Genomic DNA, 15,120 nt, shown 5'->3' on the forward strand with positions numbered 1-15,120 from the left:
AGCTAACATGTTGTAAAATAAATTTGGAAACTTTTTCCATACTAGATTCACCAATAATTGGGACATCTTTAATCCAAATTAATAAATGAAAATGTTGTATTCCTCTACCTTGATATTCTTGTCGCCAGAAATAATGCATTACCTCTCCAATTGGATTATCTTCCGAACAAATAAAATCAAGCATTGCCCAAAACATGTTATCGAGAAATCTCGATGTTGACACAGGATCTTTAGCGATAAGTGCACTGGTGCTTAACGATGTATCACACCATCCATTTACTTCACGAATGTATTCACCTAATTCTTCCCACAACCATTCACCAGGACTTAATGTTAGAAACCATGTTGCGGGTCCATAATGGTGTGTCATACAATTTAAATCACTTCTCGGTCTACGCCAAAATTGTTCCGTATTCCTTAGCGACGCAAATATTGTGCTCAAATCAGATTCTAATAAATCTTTGGACATTGCCTCTAAATATTCCTTAGCCGTATAACGAGCTCGTTGATTAGTAGTATACATTTAATGATAAATTCCACGTTTTAACTGACGTATATTGGTACCGTTTAACAAATAAAATAGATATTGTTGATTTAATCTATACTGCGGATGTTTGGACATTAAGCGACATTTAATGAATTCATGGTCATGAAGCTTGACCTCCCTATCTGCATGCTCTCCATTAATACCGTAAGGATATAAATCAGCAAAACATAACAAATCCAAACATTTTTCACGATTATCCATAGGTATATCCTGAATTTTTAACATTTGATATAAAGCCGTTGCAGTTTTATTTTCCCTTTTTTCATATAATGGATATATAGTATATTGCTCATAGTTATCATTATCATTAATAATCTGAGTTAGTAATGCCTCATGTCGACTCAATGCCTTATCTTCAACGTTTTCCATTTCCTGCATTTTGGATTTTGAATTACTTAATAATTCATGTTCCTCATCAAATATATCTTGTTCAACATTTTCATCCTCTTGCATTTGGAATTCCATATTATTCAATTGCAAAACTTGTAACATGGGTTAAACCCATGTTACTAATCGCGCGATCGGCCGCAACGATCGTCCGCGCATCGGGCCGCCGGCCGCAACACGTCATCGGAATGCGGCCGCCGAGTGGGGCGAGCGGGTATATAAGGCCGTCGCTCTGGCCAGTAGAGACCTTACCCGGTCTGCAGTAAGCACGCTGCAGACCTTCCGAGCCATCAGGGCGCACTCTGACTTGGCTCTTCCTTTCCTAAAAGGAGCAGGGAGCACTCTGTCTCCGCCGGGCGCACTCGGCATCCTTACTCTTTCCGTTCCTCCAGGAGCAGGGAGCACTCTGTCTCCGCCGGGCGCACTCGGCATCCGTATACCGTTCACCGTCTCGCTCAAGGCAGGGAGCACTCTGTCTTCGTCGGGAGCACTCGACATCCCGTAAACACCGTCCGTTCCTCCATAGGTTTAAGTATTATTTAGTTCGCGCTTCTTAATTTAGATTCTCTAGTTTGTATTCATTTAGGTTTCCTTCACTAGTTTATTTTCCGCTAGCATGTATTCTTTCTAGCTTGTATTAAATAGTTTATATTCTTTCGCGGTAAAATTCTGTTCTCACTCTGGCGTTACGCTTGCACGCCGCTCTCGTTTGCGCACCGCTCTCGCTTACACGCCGCACTCGCTTGCTTTATAACTACCGCTTGCTCTTCATAATAATTACTGTGTGAAATGTATCACTAACTCTTTGCATAAAAATATATTTATTTTTACCTCCTAATCTGGTCTAAGTTTATTGGAGTCTCTCCGTCTAACCGCTTATACCGAATCCTGGCACCGGCGAGCTATTCCGCGCTTAGCAATAGAATCGCGAGATAAAAACGCACCGTTACATGGCGCCCGAACAGGGACCGTAATTCCGAGACTCCAGTCAACATAGCCCAATGCCCGCGTGGATATATCAATTGACCAAAGAGCAAGCGATACAGACTCTAACGCGGCTTAATATAGACACGAACGGAAAATTAGACGATCTGCGCAAACGACTCGCGCAGTACGCGAGAACCCATCCCGAAACGACATTCGCGATGCCGAACGTACCGGGGCCGTCAACGGAGAACGCCGGAACGGCCGAGGCGAGGGCCGAAGAAGTACCAGCCCTCAGCCTTCTTGAACGAACAAAGATACTAAATCAAATCCGGAAGTGGGGCCAACACTTCGAGGGGAAGGACCCGCTAGGGTTTATAGAGAGAGTAGAGGAGCTAGGCCAGGAATATGGGTACGAGGAGGCCCATCTACTCTTCGGACTACCCGAACTCCTCCGGGGCAACGCCCTCCTGTGGTTCCGGAACAACCGGACCTCGTGGTCAAAATGGACGGAATTTCGCCAAGCCTTCAAAGCCCATTATTTAACACCGGGGTGCCAACGGCAGCTGAGGCGCGAAATACAAGGTAGGCAGCAGAAACCGGGCGAAACTTTTGCTACCTACATGACCGAGCTTCAGACTATGATGCGGCGTGCTGGGGGCTATTCACCAGAGGACCAGCTAGAAATCCTCCATGAAAACATGAATCCGGACTACCAGTTATACGTACCGCTCGAAAGCGTAACGAACTTGGAGGAACTCGAGGCCAAGGTACATAATATAGACAAAATCCAGGCCCGACGGAGCAAACAACGGTTCCAACCGGAAATAACAAGGACCCGAGTCGCCGCAGCCACTTACGACCGAACGCAGTGCTGCTGGCGCTGTAAACAGCGAGGACATACACGCCAAAACTGCCGACGACCAGCACTAAAGTTCTGTTCCCAATGCGGGAAAGAAGGTGTACTCACACGCGAGTGTCACCCGCCACTGGGAAACGATACCCGGGCCGGAGTCGCAGCGGTCGCCGACCGGCCCGAGTCCGAATAATTTACCGCCCCCGACCGTACGTACAAATCTCTATTAGGGGCCGCAATATCCAGGCCCTAATAGACTCGGGGTCTGAGATATCTTTGATGAGCACCGAAATGGCGTCGCTACTAAAGGGGTGCAACACCGTCCCGTGCCGCCGCCGGATCCATCTAGCCGACGGCACCCGAGTAGCAATAGGCCAGCTACTGGAAGCTCAGGTATCCACCGCCGAGCGCACCGTCAAACATCAATTCGCCGTACTACCAGGATTAAGCACCGCCGTCCTTATAGGGACGGACCTGTGGGCCAAGCTACGGTTCACACTACCGCCACCACCAATACGGCGGGTCAACTGGGGCCCCGCCACCGGGACAGTTTCCTCGACCACGGCCGCGAACAAAACCAGCCGCCTCGAGAAATTTCTGGCCGAAGAATTGCCAAAGTTCGACCAGATCTCAGGGCCGACAAATCACGCGACGCACCAGATAAGGTTACGTTGCGAAACGCCGATCAAGCAGAGATACCGCCCCAGGAACCCGGCCATGCAGGCCATTATCGACAGCGAAGTTGAGAAGATGGAAAAAGAAGGCATTATTGAACCGTCCACCAGTGCCTGGAGCTCGCCCGTAGTGATCGTCCGGAAGAAAGATGGCACATATCGATTCTGCGTTGATTTCCGGAGACTAAATCAAGTCATCGAGAAGGACGCATACCCGTTACCACACATAACGGCCACTCTGGACAAGCTAAGGGGAGCACGGTACCTATCCACCTTGGACCTAAAAAACGGATACTGGCAGGTACCGCTCACGCCAGAAAGCCGTCCGCTGACCGCCTTCACCGTCCCCGGTCGAGGACTCCGACAATTCCGAGTCCTGCCGTTCGGCCTGCATTCTGCACCCGCAACCTTCCAGCGGTTGCTCGACACCGTCCTCGGACCTGAACTCGAGCCGAACGTACTAGTATACCTCGATGACATCGTGGTGGCCAGCCAAACCCTAGACGACCACCTACGTCACCTGAGGGAGGTCTTCCGACGGCTACGAAACGCAAACTTGCGTCTGAACCCGGCAAAGTGCCATTTCTGTCGAAGTAGCCTAAAATATCTCGGCCACATTATCGACCAGGATGGCATCCGTACCGACCCAGACAAGGTCAACGCCATTACAAACTGGCCGACACCTACAACGATCCGTATGGTTCGACAGTTCCTCGGGGTAGCCTCATGGTACCGACGATTCATCGCAGACTTCCCCGCCATCGCCGCGCCACTTATCCGTCTCACCCGCAAAAACGTACGGTGGAGATGGACCGACGAAGAAGAGGAAGCGTTCCACAGCCTCAAACAGGCCTTGACCACCACACCGGTACTCGCCTGTCCAGATTTCAGCCGCTCGTTCGTACTGCAGACCGACGCTAGCACCATAGGCCTTGGCGCTATACTCACCCAGCAACACGATGAAGGAAAACGAGTAGTGGCTTACGCCAGCCGAACACTAAATGCGGCCGAAAAAAATTACAGCGCCACGGAGCTCGAATGCTTAGCAGTGATCTGGGGAGTACGCCGAATGCGGGATTACCTAGAGGGGTACCGCTTTACGGTCATAACAGACCACCAGTCATTACGCTGGCTGCAGAAAATCGAATCACCCACCGGACGCCTGGCCCGCTGGGCACTCGAATTACAGCAATACGATTTCGATATTAAATACCGCAAGGGCTCACAAAATCAATTGGCGGACGCCCTATCAAGAGAACCGGAAGTAAGTGCGGTACAACAGGAGGATACCTGCAAGTGGTACCAACGCTTGGAAGCGGCGGTACGTTCCGATCCGACCGGATACCCGGATTACGAACTCCGAGACGGACGTCTCTATCGTCACTTATTGCACGACCTCAACTTCCACGATACCCCGATCGAAGAACAGTGGAAGCAGTGCGTCCCCCGTAATCAACGGACGGCCGTCTTACAACGCGCTCACGATGAGCCAGCCGCCGGACACCTTGGAACCGCCAAAACGATTGCTCGGGTGGCCCGAGCCTATTACTGGCCGAACATGTTCCGGGAAACAGCCGACTACGTCCGGAAGTGTCAAATGTGCCTGGCACATAAAAGCCTCCAACAACAGCAGGCAATTTACACTCAACTCCGGTGGACACCCCATGGCAACGTGTGTCCATAGACCTGGTCGGCCCCCTACCACGATCCCGCCAAGGGCATACGTGGCTGCTGACCATGCAAGACCGGTTCAGCAAGTGGGTCGAGATGGCACCCCTCCGTCGGGCCACCGCATCCGCCGTCACGCGAGAGGTTGCCCACCGGCTAATCTACCGTCACGGGACACCTAGCGAAGTTATGTCCGACAACGGCACCCAATTCACGTCACGGGAATTCCGGGAGATGCTCCGTACGTTCGGGGTCTGACACCGTACAGCCCCCGCCTACGCACCACATTGCAACCCGGTGGAAAAGGCAAACCGGACGATCAAAACAATGATCGCACAATATGTCGGACGCGACCATCGCGATTGGGATAAACGCATACACGCGTTACAATTCGCGTATAACACTGCCCGGCACGAGGTCACCGGCTATACTCCGGCCTTCCTCAACCACGGCCGAGAACTGGCCAGGCCACACCCCGAAGACCGAACCGTAACCGCCACCGGCGGAAGTCTAGAGGCGAACCGGCAGCAGCTGGAAGGAGCCTACCAGGTAGTCCGGGTACAATTAGCGCGAGCCTTCCAACGTCAGGAACGGCATTACAACCTGCGCCGCCAAGACTGGCGTCCGAAAATCGGAGAAAAAGTCTGGAATCGGGACCGGCACCTCTCCGACAAAGCCGAAGCGTTCAACGCAAAGCTCGCGCCGAAATATATCGGGCCACTAATTGTAAAAGCAATAATATCACCCGTCATCGTCGATTTACGCGATTCCATAAACAATAAGTGGTATCGGCGCGTACACATCCAAGACTTAAAACCGGCGCCGCCCGAAATGTAAACACGACCCGTACCGCATTCCTAATATACCAAAAAAAAAACCCGGGGACAAAGGTCGACCGCGCCGCGAGCCAGCCGTCATGTTTACTATATCGCGCGTCATAACACGATCTACCCGAGTTGGTATACCCGACAAGCGACCGCTTGTTAGTTCTCGTCACGATGTCAACACGACAAGACAAAGTACGCCGCTTATTTGGAGATATCTCCGACGATTCCGAGAACGAGGCGCCCGCGTGCGCCCAAGTTAGCGTCGGCCCCAGCGTACCCAGCGTGGGGACACGGATTCAACGGTCCGACCGCGAGCAGCGGGAAAAAGCTGCCTGGCTGACGACACCACCGCCGATTCGGCCCCGACGACGCATGAGCGCGGAGCTTAGGGCCCTACACACGGCCGCAGGACCACCAGCAACATCACCGCGAATGCGGATCCTACGAGCAGCCTCCACCACACCGCCTTCCGCGCGGACCGGCCGGCAGATCGAACCTCCGCGGACACCGCCAAGAAGGTGCCCGACTGCCGGGCCATCAGGCACGCCGCCCACCGCCGCCAAAACACCACCAACCCCGACCAGCCCACCAGACGTGGATGTCCAGCTGTCCAGATGGGACCTGGGTAAAGGTACCATACTGGGCCGCCCACCGCAGCCGGAAGTACCACGTGGTCACCGCCGCTGGACGCTGGCTGGTGCGGTTCGACTTCCGAGGACAGGCGAGGTCCTCGCACCTCATTCCGCCACCCGCATCGCACCCCCCCTAAAAAGAAAGGGGTAGTGTAACATGGGTTAAACCCATGTTACTAATCGCGCGATCGGCCGCAACAATCGTCCGCGCATCGGGCCGCCGGCCGCAACACGTCATCGGAATGCGGCCGCCGAGTGGGGCGAGCGGGTATATAAGGCCGTCGCTCCGGCCAGTAGAGACCTTACCCGGTCTGCAGTGAGCACGCTGCAGACCTTCCGAGCCATCAGGGCGCACTCTGACTTGGCTCTTCCTTTCCTAAAAGGAGCAGGGAGCACTCTGTCTCCGCCGGGCGCACTCGGCATCCTTACTCTTTCCGTTCCTCCAGGAGCAGGGAGCACTCTGTCTCCGCCGGGCGCACTCGGCATCCGTATACACCGTCCGTTCCTCCATAGGTTTAAGTATTATTTAGTTCGCGCTTCTTAATTTAGATTCTCTAGTTTGTATTCATTTAGGTTTCCTTCACTAGTTTATTTTCCGCTAGCATGTATTCTTTCTAGCTTGTATTAAATAGTTTATATTCTTTCGCGGTAAAATTCTGTTCTCACTCTGGCGTTACGCTTGCACGCCGCTCTCGTTTGCGCACCGCTCTCGCTTACACGCCGCACTCGCTTGCTTTATAACTACCGCTTGCTCTTCATAATAATTACTGTGTGAAATGTATCACTAACTCTTTGCATAAAAATATATTTATTTTTACCTCCTAATCTGGTCTAAGTTTATTGGAGTCTCCCCGTCTAACCGCTTATACCGAATCCTGGCACCGGCGAGCTATTCCGCGCTTAGCAATAGAATCGCGAAATAAAAACGCACCGTTACAAACTAAATCATCGTGTGAATTCGGTATTATAATTCCAGAATATAAAGGATTGTTGTTCTTCAACCACATCAATGCATCAATTATTTTTGTAACATTTACCATCTCTTTCCAGATAACTTTAGATTTTGTGGGAATACCTCTAACTAAGATATATAATTCATGATTAATATTTATCGCATCAGTTTCAGAACATAATTTGTTTAATGTCTCTTGTATTGGAAGTGGTAAATGAAAGGTTCTACCTTTAACTTTTTGTATCATTTGTCTTCCAGGTAATTTTTTATTCATAACAGTGTAACGGTGCGGCTTCCCGTATGGGAGCGGTTAGCGCGGTTAAGCTCGCCGGTGCCAGGATTCGGAATGCCCCCTTCGTCGTGCGCCACCTTGTCGTGGTGAAGGGGCTCACCATGGGGCGGCTCGCTGGAGTCGTCTTGTGGTGCTAAGAGCGCACAGTTCCCTCGCTGGAGGGAACAAGAGGAGCCCAGCGACTCCTTAGGGACTTGTCCCAATCGCTGGTAGGAGACGGGGACTCTGACTTCAAACCCCCGGTGGCATGACACCGTTAGGGGGAGATTTCTATCTCCCCTCCATGCACGGGCGGCCAGGCTCGTTAGCCCAGTGGGGCGGCTGGCTAGGGGGGTGCTCCCCCCACGGTTGAGGCCTGTCCTGGCCGGGGCTGCTGCTCCGGCGGGACGGGTCTCTGGTGGGGTCACTTCGGTGGCCCTGTCTAAAGGGGTGGATGTGGGTGCCGGTCCTTCCTGTGTCTGGGGCTGGTCCTTCCTCTCCCAATTGGGGGGGGGGGGACAGGATGCGGTCTGGCATGGGGGGAAGCGGTGTCCCACAAGGGTGGCTCTTCCTCTCCGCCCAAACGGCTCGTGGACGTGGTCCTCGAGTACGCGGGCGTGAAGGGGAGCAGCTCGTGGAAGGACACTCCGGCAATATTGCCGGAGTGCAGACCGTAACCCCAATTTTATTGGGGCCGGGGGCCGGTGCTTGCATTGAGCTTGCACGGGCCGCGAGGGTGGTTCAACCTCTATAAAAAGACCCGGGCAGGACGGGCTCGTTAGTCTTGGTGGACAACCGTCCTAGTGGAAGGAAAACCACGATAAAAAACCCGGAGAAGACAACTCTGTTAACAAATAACACGTATGGAAAATACAATGACGACGAAAAGGACGACTTTACCGCCCCAGGGGATTCGGACCCCCAGGGGCCGGCGTGGAGGGTATCCGGTCCCGGTGCCCCCCTCGTCGTCATCGTGCGACGGGCCACCCAGGACGTGTCACGCGGGCGCCCTGGGCGAACTGGCTACCGCGGAAGGAGACTTGTGGGCCGAGGCCCACAAGATCTTACGGATCCTCCTCGTCCTCCCCGAGGAGATCCGCGGAGGACGCGGGCGAAGTGAGCTCGTAGGAGAGGGTAAACGCCCTGGAGGGGGAAGGGACTCCGAATCCCTTCCCACCAAAAAGGCGGACCGGACAGCGTTGGGCACACGTAATGTCCAGACGCAGACCTGGGGAAGGGTTGGGCCACAAAAGCCCGCCCGCACCGAAGGAGACGGGGGGTTGGGTGATTCCACCCTCCCCCCTCGTTGTTTCAAGTGCCTGCAGCGCGGGCACGAGAGGTGGCGGTGCCCCTCGCAGGTGGACCGCAGCAAATGCTGCCTCCACTGCGGGGGCGCCGATCACCTAGCCGGGGCATGCTCGCGTAGGAGGGCGAGCTGCCCCGTGTGTAAGGAGGCGGGCAGAGCCTCGACCCACCGCATTGGTGGCCGAGTCTGCCCGATCGTCCCCCCTAAGGGGAGACGTAGGAAGAGGAAGAGGAGGGAAAAGGGGAATAACACCCCCCAACTACCTTCTCAGGAGAAGGAGGGGGACCACCCCCCCCTCCACCCCAATTATGGAGGTGGAGGAAGTGGTGGAATCCTCGGTGAAAGGGGGGGGGGTGCGGGAGGGGAGAAGTCTCCCTCATCCCCGTTATCACACTCTCTCCCGACCCTGAGGCCATGGAGGTGGAGGTGGAGAAGGTGGGAGGGAGTTCCTCCTCCCCAAATCCTTCGCCCATGAAGGAGGAAGAGGTGAGGCCTCTCGCCAAAAAAGCAAGGGTGTCCTCACCTCCCCCTTCCAAAAAAGGAAGGGGGGAGGAAAGGATTGAGAGTGGGGGGGAGAACCCCCCCTCCCACCCCAAAGGAGGAAGGGAAGAAGGGTGCTATAGACACCCCCCTTATAAGGGGGGCACCATCAGGGAATGGGGAAAATATACGCTCCTCTCCCTCGGAGGTTGTTCTCCAATGGAGGGAGTGTGGCCTTTACAACTTTGACTCGGTTGAAGCAATTGAGTCGTATAAAATAAGGCCACACTACAGGCACGTAAAAGGAGAGGTTTTGTACTGGTGGGATACCTATGAGAAGGCCCACCGGGGCATGGACCTTGGTATCTTGGATACCTGGCAAACGAAAGAGGGGAGGAATACTCCCTGGCTGAGGTTCTGGTGCTGGCCCGGTGATGGTCGTTATCGCCGGACCAGTGCCGAACTTATTAGGAAGATAATCCGGGTTATAAACCAGGATAAGCCTCAATGGGGGCTGGTGGCGGAGTATAAGATTGTTCCGTCATCAGCGGCAACAACGGCAACTCCAAAGGGGCTGGCTGAAGTTAACAGTGAAGAGGAGGATAGTAGTGAGGGGGAGGAGGCTTCGCAAAGCCTCCCTCTTCCCCCCACTATGGAAAGGAAGGAGAGTGAGGAGGGGAAGGCCCCTAGGGGCCTTCCTCTTCTCTCCACTGGAAGTGGGAAGGAGGATGTGGAGGGGGAGGAGAGGGCTATTAAAGGCCCTTCTCTTCTCCCCACAAAAGAAAAGGGGAAGGAGGCAGATAGGGGTCATCCCCCCTTGGCCCCATCACCTACCCCACCTTCGAAGCAGGGGAGCACAAAGCCCCCACAATGCCCGGGGGTGGGGGGGACGATGGAGGAAAGGGAGAAATCACTCGCCAGGGTGAGAATTTCTCCGTCCCCTATTCCTATCAAGGGAGAAGAGGAGGTGAGAGGAGAAGGGAGGGAGAGATCCCCCCCCACCTCTAAAGAAGGGACGATGAGGGGAGAGGTTGTTGATACCTCCCCCTCTGGGAGGACGACTCCGCGGGGGGATGAGATACGTCTCTCCCCCCCTTCGGAGGTTGTCCTCTATTGGAAGTTATATTCCCCCACCTTACCCGGGAGGGATTCAACTCTCGGGGAGATGGAGCAATGGGTGAGGTGCGTTCCACCTCATGGAAAGAAGATGGCCGATCACGTCGAGAAGAGGTGGAACGCCCTCCAGAGACGAGATCTAGGCCCAATTAAGATCGGGAAGATGGGAGAAGATCGGAAAAAAAGCCGATCCTGGATGGTTGTGCAGTACCGGGACGTAATTGGTCGCAGTCACGAAACAGTCTCCGGTACGAAACAGCTAAGGAAGGTGGCGGCTGACATCGCCCGGGACTTCCCATATTGGGAAGTCACGTCCCAAGTCCGGCAATTAGTCGGAGGAAGGACCAATAACCCGGCGATGCCCATTAAAGCTGCCAAACCTCCCCCACCTTTGGGGGAGATGAATAAATTCTTCCTGGCCGGCCTGGGGGAGGATGTGGACTTAGATGGATTTGATCCATCCCACTCCTCCTCCCAAGGGGTCGTGCCGGGAAAGAAGAAGGGTGGGAAAAAGGGGGGGCAGAAATAAGAGGGGAGGGCCTTTGCTCCCTCTCCTCTCTGCCCCCTTCCTTTCTGAATTTTCTCCCCTTCTCTCTTTAATTGAGAGAGGAGGGGAGCCGTAGTCTGTTGGGGGGGGCCGGTCAGGAGCGGGGGCCCCTGATCGACATTAACCCCTCAACAGACACGGACGAGAGGAGGGGGAGAGGTCGAGGTAGCCCGGCCTTTCCCCCCCTGAGATAGGAAACTATCACAAGGAGAGGGGGGACTTGAGAACCCCCCCCTCTCCCGAGAGGAGACCGGTAAACGGTCGGACCTGAGGGAGGATAAGATGAATGCCGCTGGCGATGCCTTGCCCTCCCTCAATATGGTCTAGGACGGCTATCGGCGGGGGTTTTAGTGGGTATGCCTGGGGGCCTTTTGCCCCCAGGAGACTCCCACATAATCCTCGGGTCTCCCTTGAGACCCGAGAGTATCCATAAAGGATTTCCCCCGCCTCACCAAAAAAAAAAAAAAAAAAGGATTCGGAATGCGGAACGGGTGAGACTCCAAATGTAGGCGCGGTTAAGTCGTAAACTATGATATATTTTAGCTTTCTTATGTACAATATATACACAGGGTGTTCTGCCGTCGGACTTGGTTCGGCCAAGCTAGGCGAAAGAATAGCGGTAAACGCAAGATACCGTAAAGAATACAAGGAATAGCGGTAAGCGTAAAATACCAAGAATAGTGGTAAGCGCAAAGTAAAGAATACAAAGAATAGCGGTAAACGCAAGGTACCGTAAAGAATATAAGGAATAGCGGTAAGCGTAAAATACCAAGAATAGTGGTAAGCGCAAAGTAAAGAATACAGCGAATAGCGGTAAACGCAAGATACCGTAAAGAATATAAGGAATAGCGGTAAGCGTAAAGTACCAAGAATAGTGGTAAGCGCAAAGTAAAGAATACAACGAATAGCGGTAAACGCAAGATACCGTAAAGAATATAAGGATTAGCGGTAAGCGTAAAGTACCAAGAATAGCGGTAAGCGCACGCGGTCGGAGGCCGGGAGCACCCGGCTGAGTCAGGGAGCGCCCTGGCTCGGATACGGAAATCGGTCGGGAACCGGGAGCACCCGGTAGAGTCAGGAAGCGCCCTGGCTCGGATACGGAGATCGGTCGGGAACCGGGAGCACCTGGTAGAGTCAGGGAGCGCCCTGGCTCGGATACGGAGATCGGTCGGGAACCGGGAGCACCCGGTAGAGTCAGGGAGCGCCCTGGCTCGTATAGGATTGGCTTCGAGGTGTCACGCTCGAAGTCGGACGGGACTCTGTGTCGGTCTCGGCCTTTTATACCCGTCACGGTGATCCCCACCCGTGACGGGCTCCCACCTAGCCGCCGTTCGGACCGGGTTCGGTCTCCGAACTGGCGGTCCGTCGGGATGACGCCTTAAGGCGTCGTCACAACAGTTCCCATTTTAACAACAGTTTGAAACGCTTTAGCTCTTTGTATAAGAATCTTTTCGAATGCGTTAAGAGATGATATCACATCCGGCACATGATTTGTACAAAGATTATTCAAGATGCAATATGCAGGCATCGAACCTTCACGAAATTTTCCTTTACAATAAATACATATGTACTGCGAATTAATTTGTTGCTTTTTTACATGTTTCATTAAATCTTTCCAAATTGGAGTATCCATTTTTATTCTAAGACTTGTGATCTCAGAAACGTTTCTTCTATAACAAAGTCTTTCACATGATACACAAGCATGACGCGGTGTATCCATTAAGCATTTTTTCAATATCTTAAATGCATTCTTATATTTAGAAAATATATCATCCTCATTTGCAATTGCATCGCTTTGCTTACGTTTGTACATATCTGTTATTTCTTGTGCTGCAGTCACAATTTCATTTAATACATCTAAATCAGTACAATTTAATGCTTTATCTAACTTAAACATTTGTCCACAAACACTTGTGAGTTGATAAATCAAACGTTTAATATTTCTTACTTTTAGAAAGTGAGGCGATAGCAATACAACTGGTAAAAGCATCGCTTTACAAAGAGTTAAATCGATGTAACAACTTTGCGCGTGACTCAATTTTAAATCTGAAGTTTTTACTGTACATTTATACATATCTTCTACCAATGTAGGTATATTTTTTAAAGCACATGTATCAACAGTTTCAAGAAATTTTTGATAACGTTTAATCAAAGCTGGATTATCAATTTTACATAAAGTGGGACAACACGACCATGACTTTTTCGCTCGTGCTGTTGTCAAAGGTAACACATTTATAACTTGACCTTCCATATTCATTGCTAAAGATTCTTGTAAAGTTGCTTTACAATACATAGAATCTGCAAAATAATTTTCGGATGAAGCTGTATGTCTAGATACTCCACACAAAGCATTCAATTGTTCATCAATTGTATGACATTCAGCAACAAGAGTCAAACATACTTCTGCTTTCTTTTTAAGTCTATATAATATTTTATTCATGTCGTCAATATAATTATTTCTAACATTATTACACCAACGTACTATTTTCTCAGCTTTTAATTGTTTTTCGATATTACATTCAATATTTAATTTTTTCGAAATATTTTTAATGAATGTTATCAAAGAACCATTTTTTAATTTTATAGAATTTTTGCACCGACCATTTCTATATTTTTCAGTGATGTTATTAGTAACATTGCAATTTTTTATGTTACGTTTATATTTCAATGTTTCATTCTTTTTTTCTCTTTCTTCTTTCTTTTTCTTATAATATTGTTTGTTAAAATTCCATTTACGTTCTAATATTTTTTGTCTACTTTCTTCTTTTTGCATCAATTTAGAATAACGTATGCGCTCTTGCGTGCATCGCATTGCAAAATTTTTATCATATTGTTGCCGCTTTTTAGCGCGATTATAATCTAAATTTTCTTTATATCTGCGCTTTTTTTTAGCACGATTATCTTCTACATTTTCTTTATATCTGCGCTTCTTTTTAGCACGATTATCTTCTACATTTTCTTCATATCTGTGCTTCTTTTTAGCACGATTATCTTCTACATTTTCTTCATATCTGCGCTTCTTTTTAGCGCGATTATCTTCTAATTTTTTTTTATATGTGCGCTTTTTTTTAACGCGATTATCTTCTAAATTTTCCTTATATTTCTGTATCTTTTTAGCACGATTATATTCTAAATTTTGTTTATATCGATGTCGTTCGTAATGCGCATGATTTTTTAAGTAATCACATATATCTTGATTTTCCTTTTTGCAACTTTCTTTGTTATCAACAAAATTGTTAGTCAATGTAATATTATCATCTATATTTATTATCTCTTGGTTATCCTTGTGTGTTATTAATTTGATCAACAAAATTGTTCTTTAATGTATTTGATTTTTGTTCTATTTTATTTTGTCCTATTGTACGTAAAGGAGCTACTTTTTTTGGTTTTATTATTGCTAACGGAGATACTTTTTGAATAACTCCATATATTAAATCTTAAGGAAAATGCTCTATTACATTAGATTCAAAAATTTTTATCAAATGTGAACGCATTAAGCTATGATCATACTTAACTTTTTCTGGTTTAATATTGAATAGTAACGAAATTGCAAAAGCTATAGCGAAAACACCGCAATCATTACTATTTGGTTGACATTGCACAGCTGGAAATTTGATAGGTCGTTTTTCAAAAGGATAAGTTGGAAATAATCGTCTTAAAAATTGTTCATAATCTCTGTGCAACTTTTTATTATTAAACGAATCATAAATAAATAAATTTTTTTGTCATAATAGCTACATATCCAATGTCCATCTAATGCGTTTAGACCTGACGAACTAAATAATATCTGTATATGTTTTTTATATTCTGATGCACATTGTATTGTATCAAGAGAGTACAATTTTTGTGTTTGCACAGGTCTATAATCTGAACAAGTTTTTAAAAGATGTGCAAAATGCTCCATATGTATATCATTTAACCATTCGCCTTGAG

The 15,120-nt window shown here is 49.7% G+C and overlaps 1 protein-coding gene across 1 annotated transcript; it reads left to right on the forward strand.

Moving 5' to 3' along the window:
- Window positions 1-5,383: 5,383 nt before the first annotated feature.
- LOC137000039 (uncharacterized) lies at window positions 5,384-5,893 on the forward strand. Its single transcript, XM_067355600.1, has one exon. It carries the CDS (start codon window positions 5,384-5,386, stop codon window positions 5,891-5,893), a length of 510 nt encoding a protein of 169 aa, XP_067211701.1.
- The last annotated feature ends 9,227 nt before the right edge of the window (window positions 5,894-15,120 follow it).

The sequence above is a fragment of the Linepithema humile genome, chromosome 5, assembly GCF_040581485.1.
Source record: "Linepithema humile isolate Giens D197 chromosome 5, Lhum_UNIL_v1.0, whole genome shotgun sequence".
Taxonomy (NCBI): Eukaryota; Metazoa; Arthropoda; class Insecta; order Hymenoptera; family Formicidae; genus Linepithema; species Linepithema humile.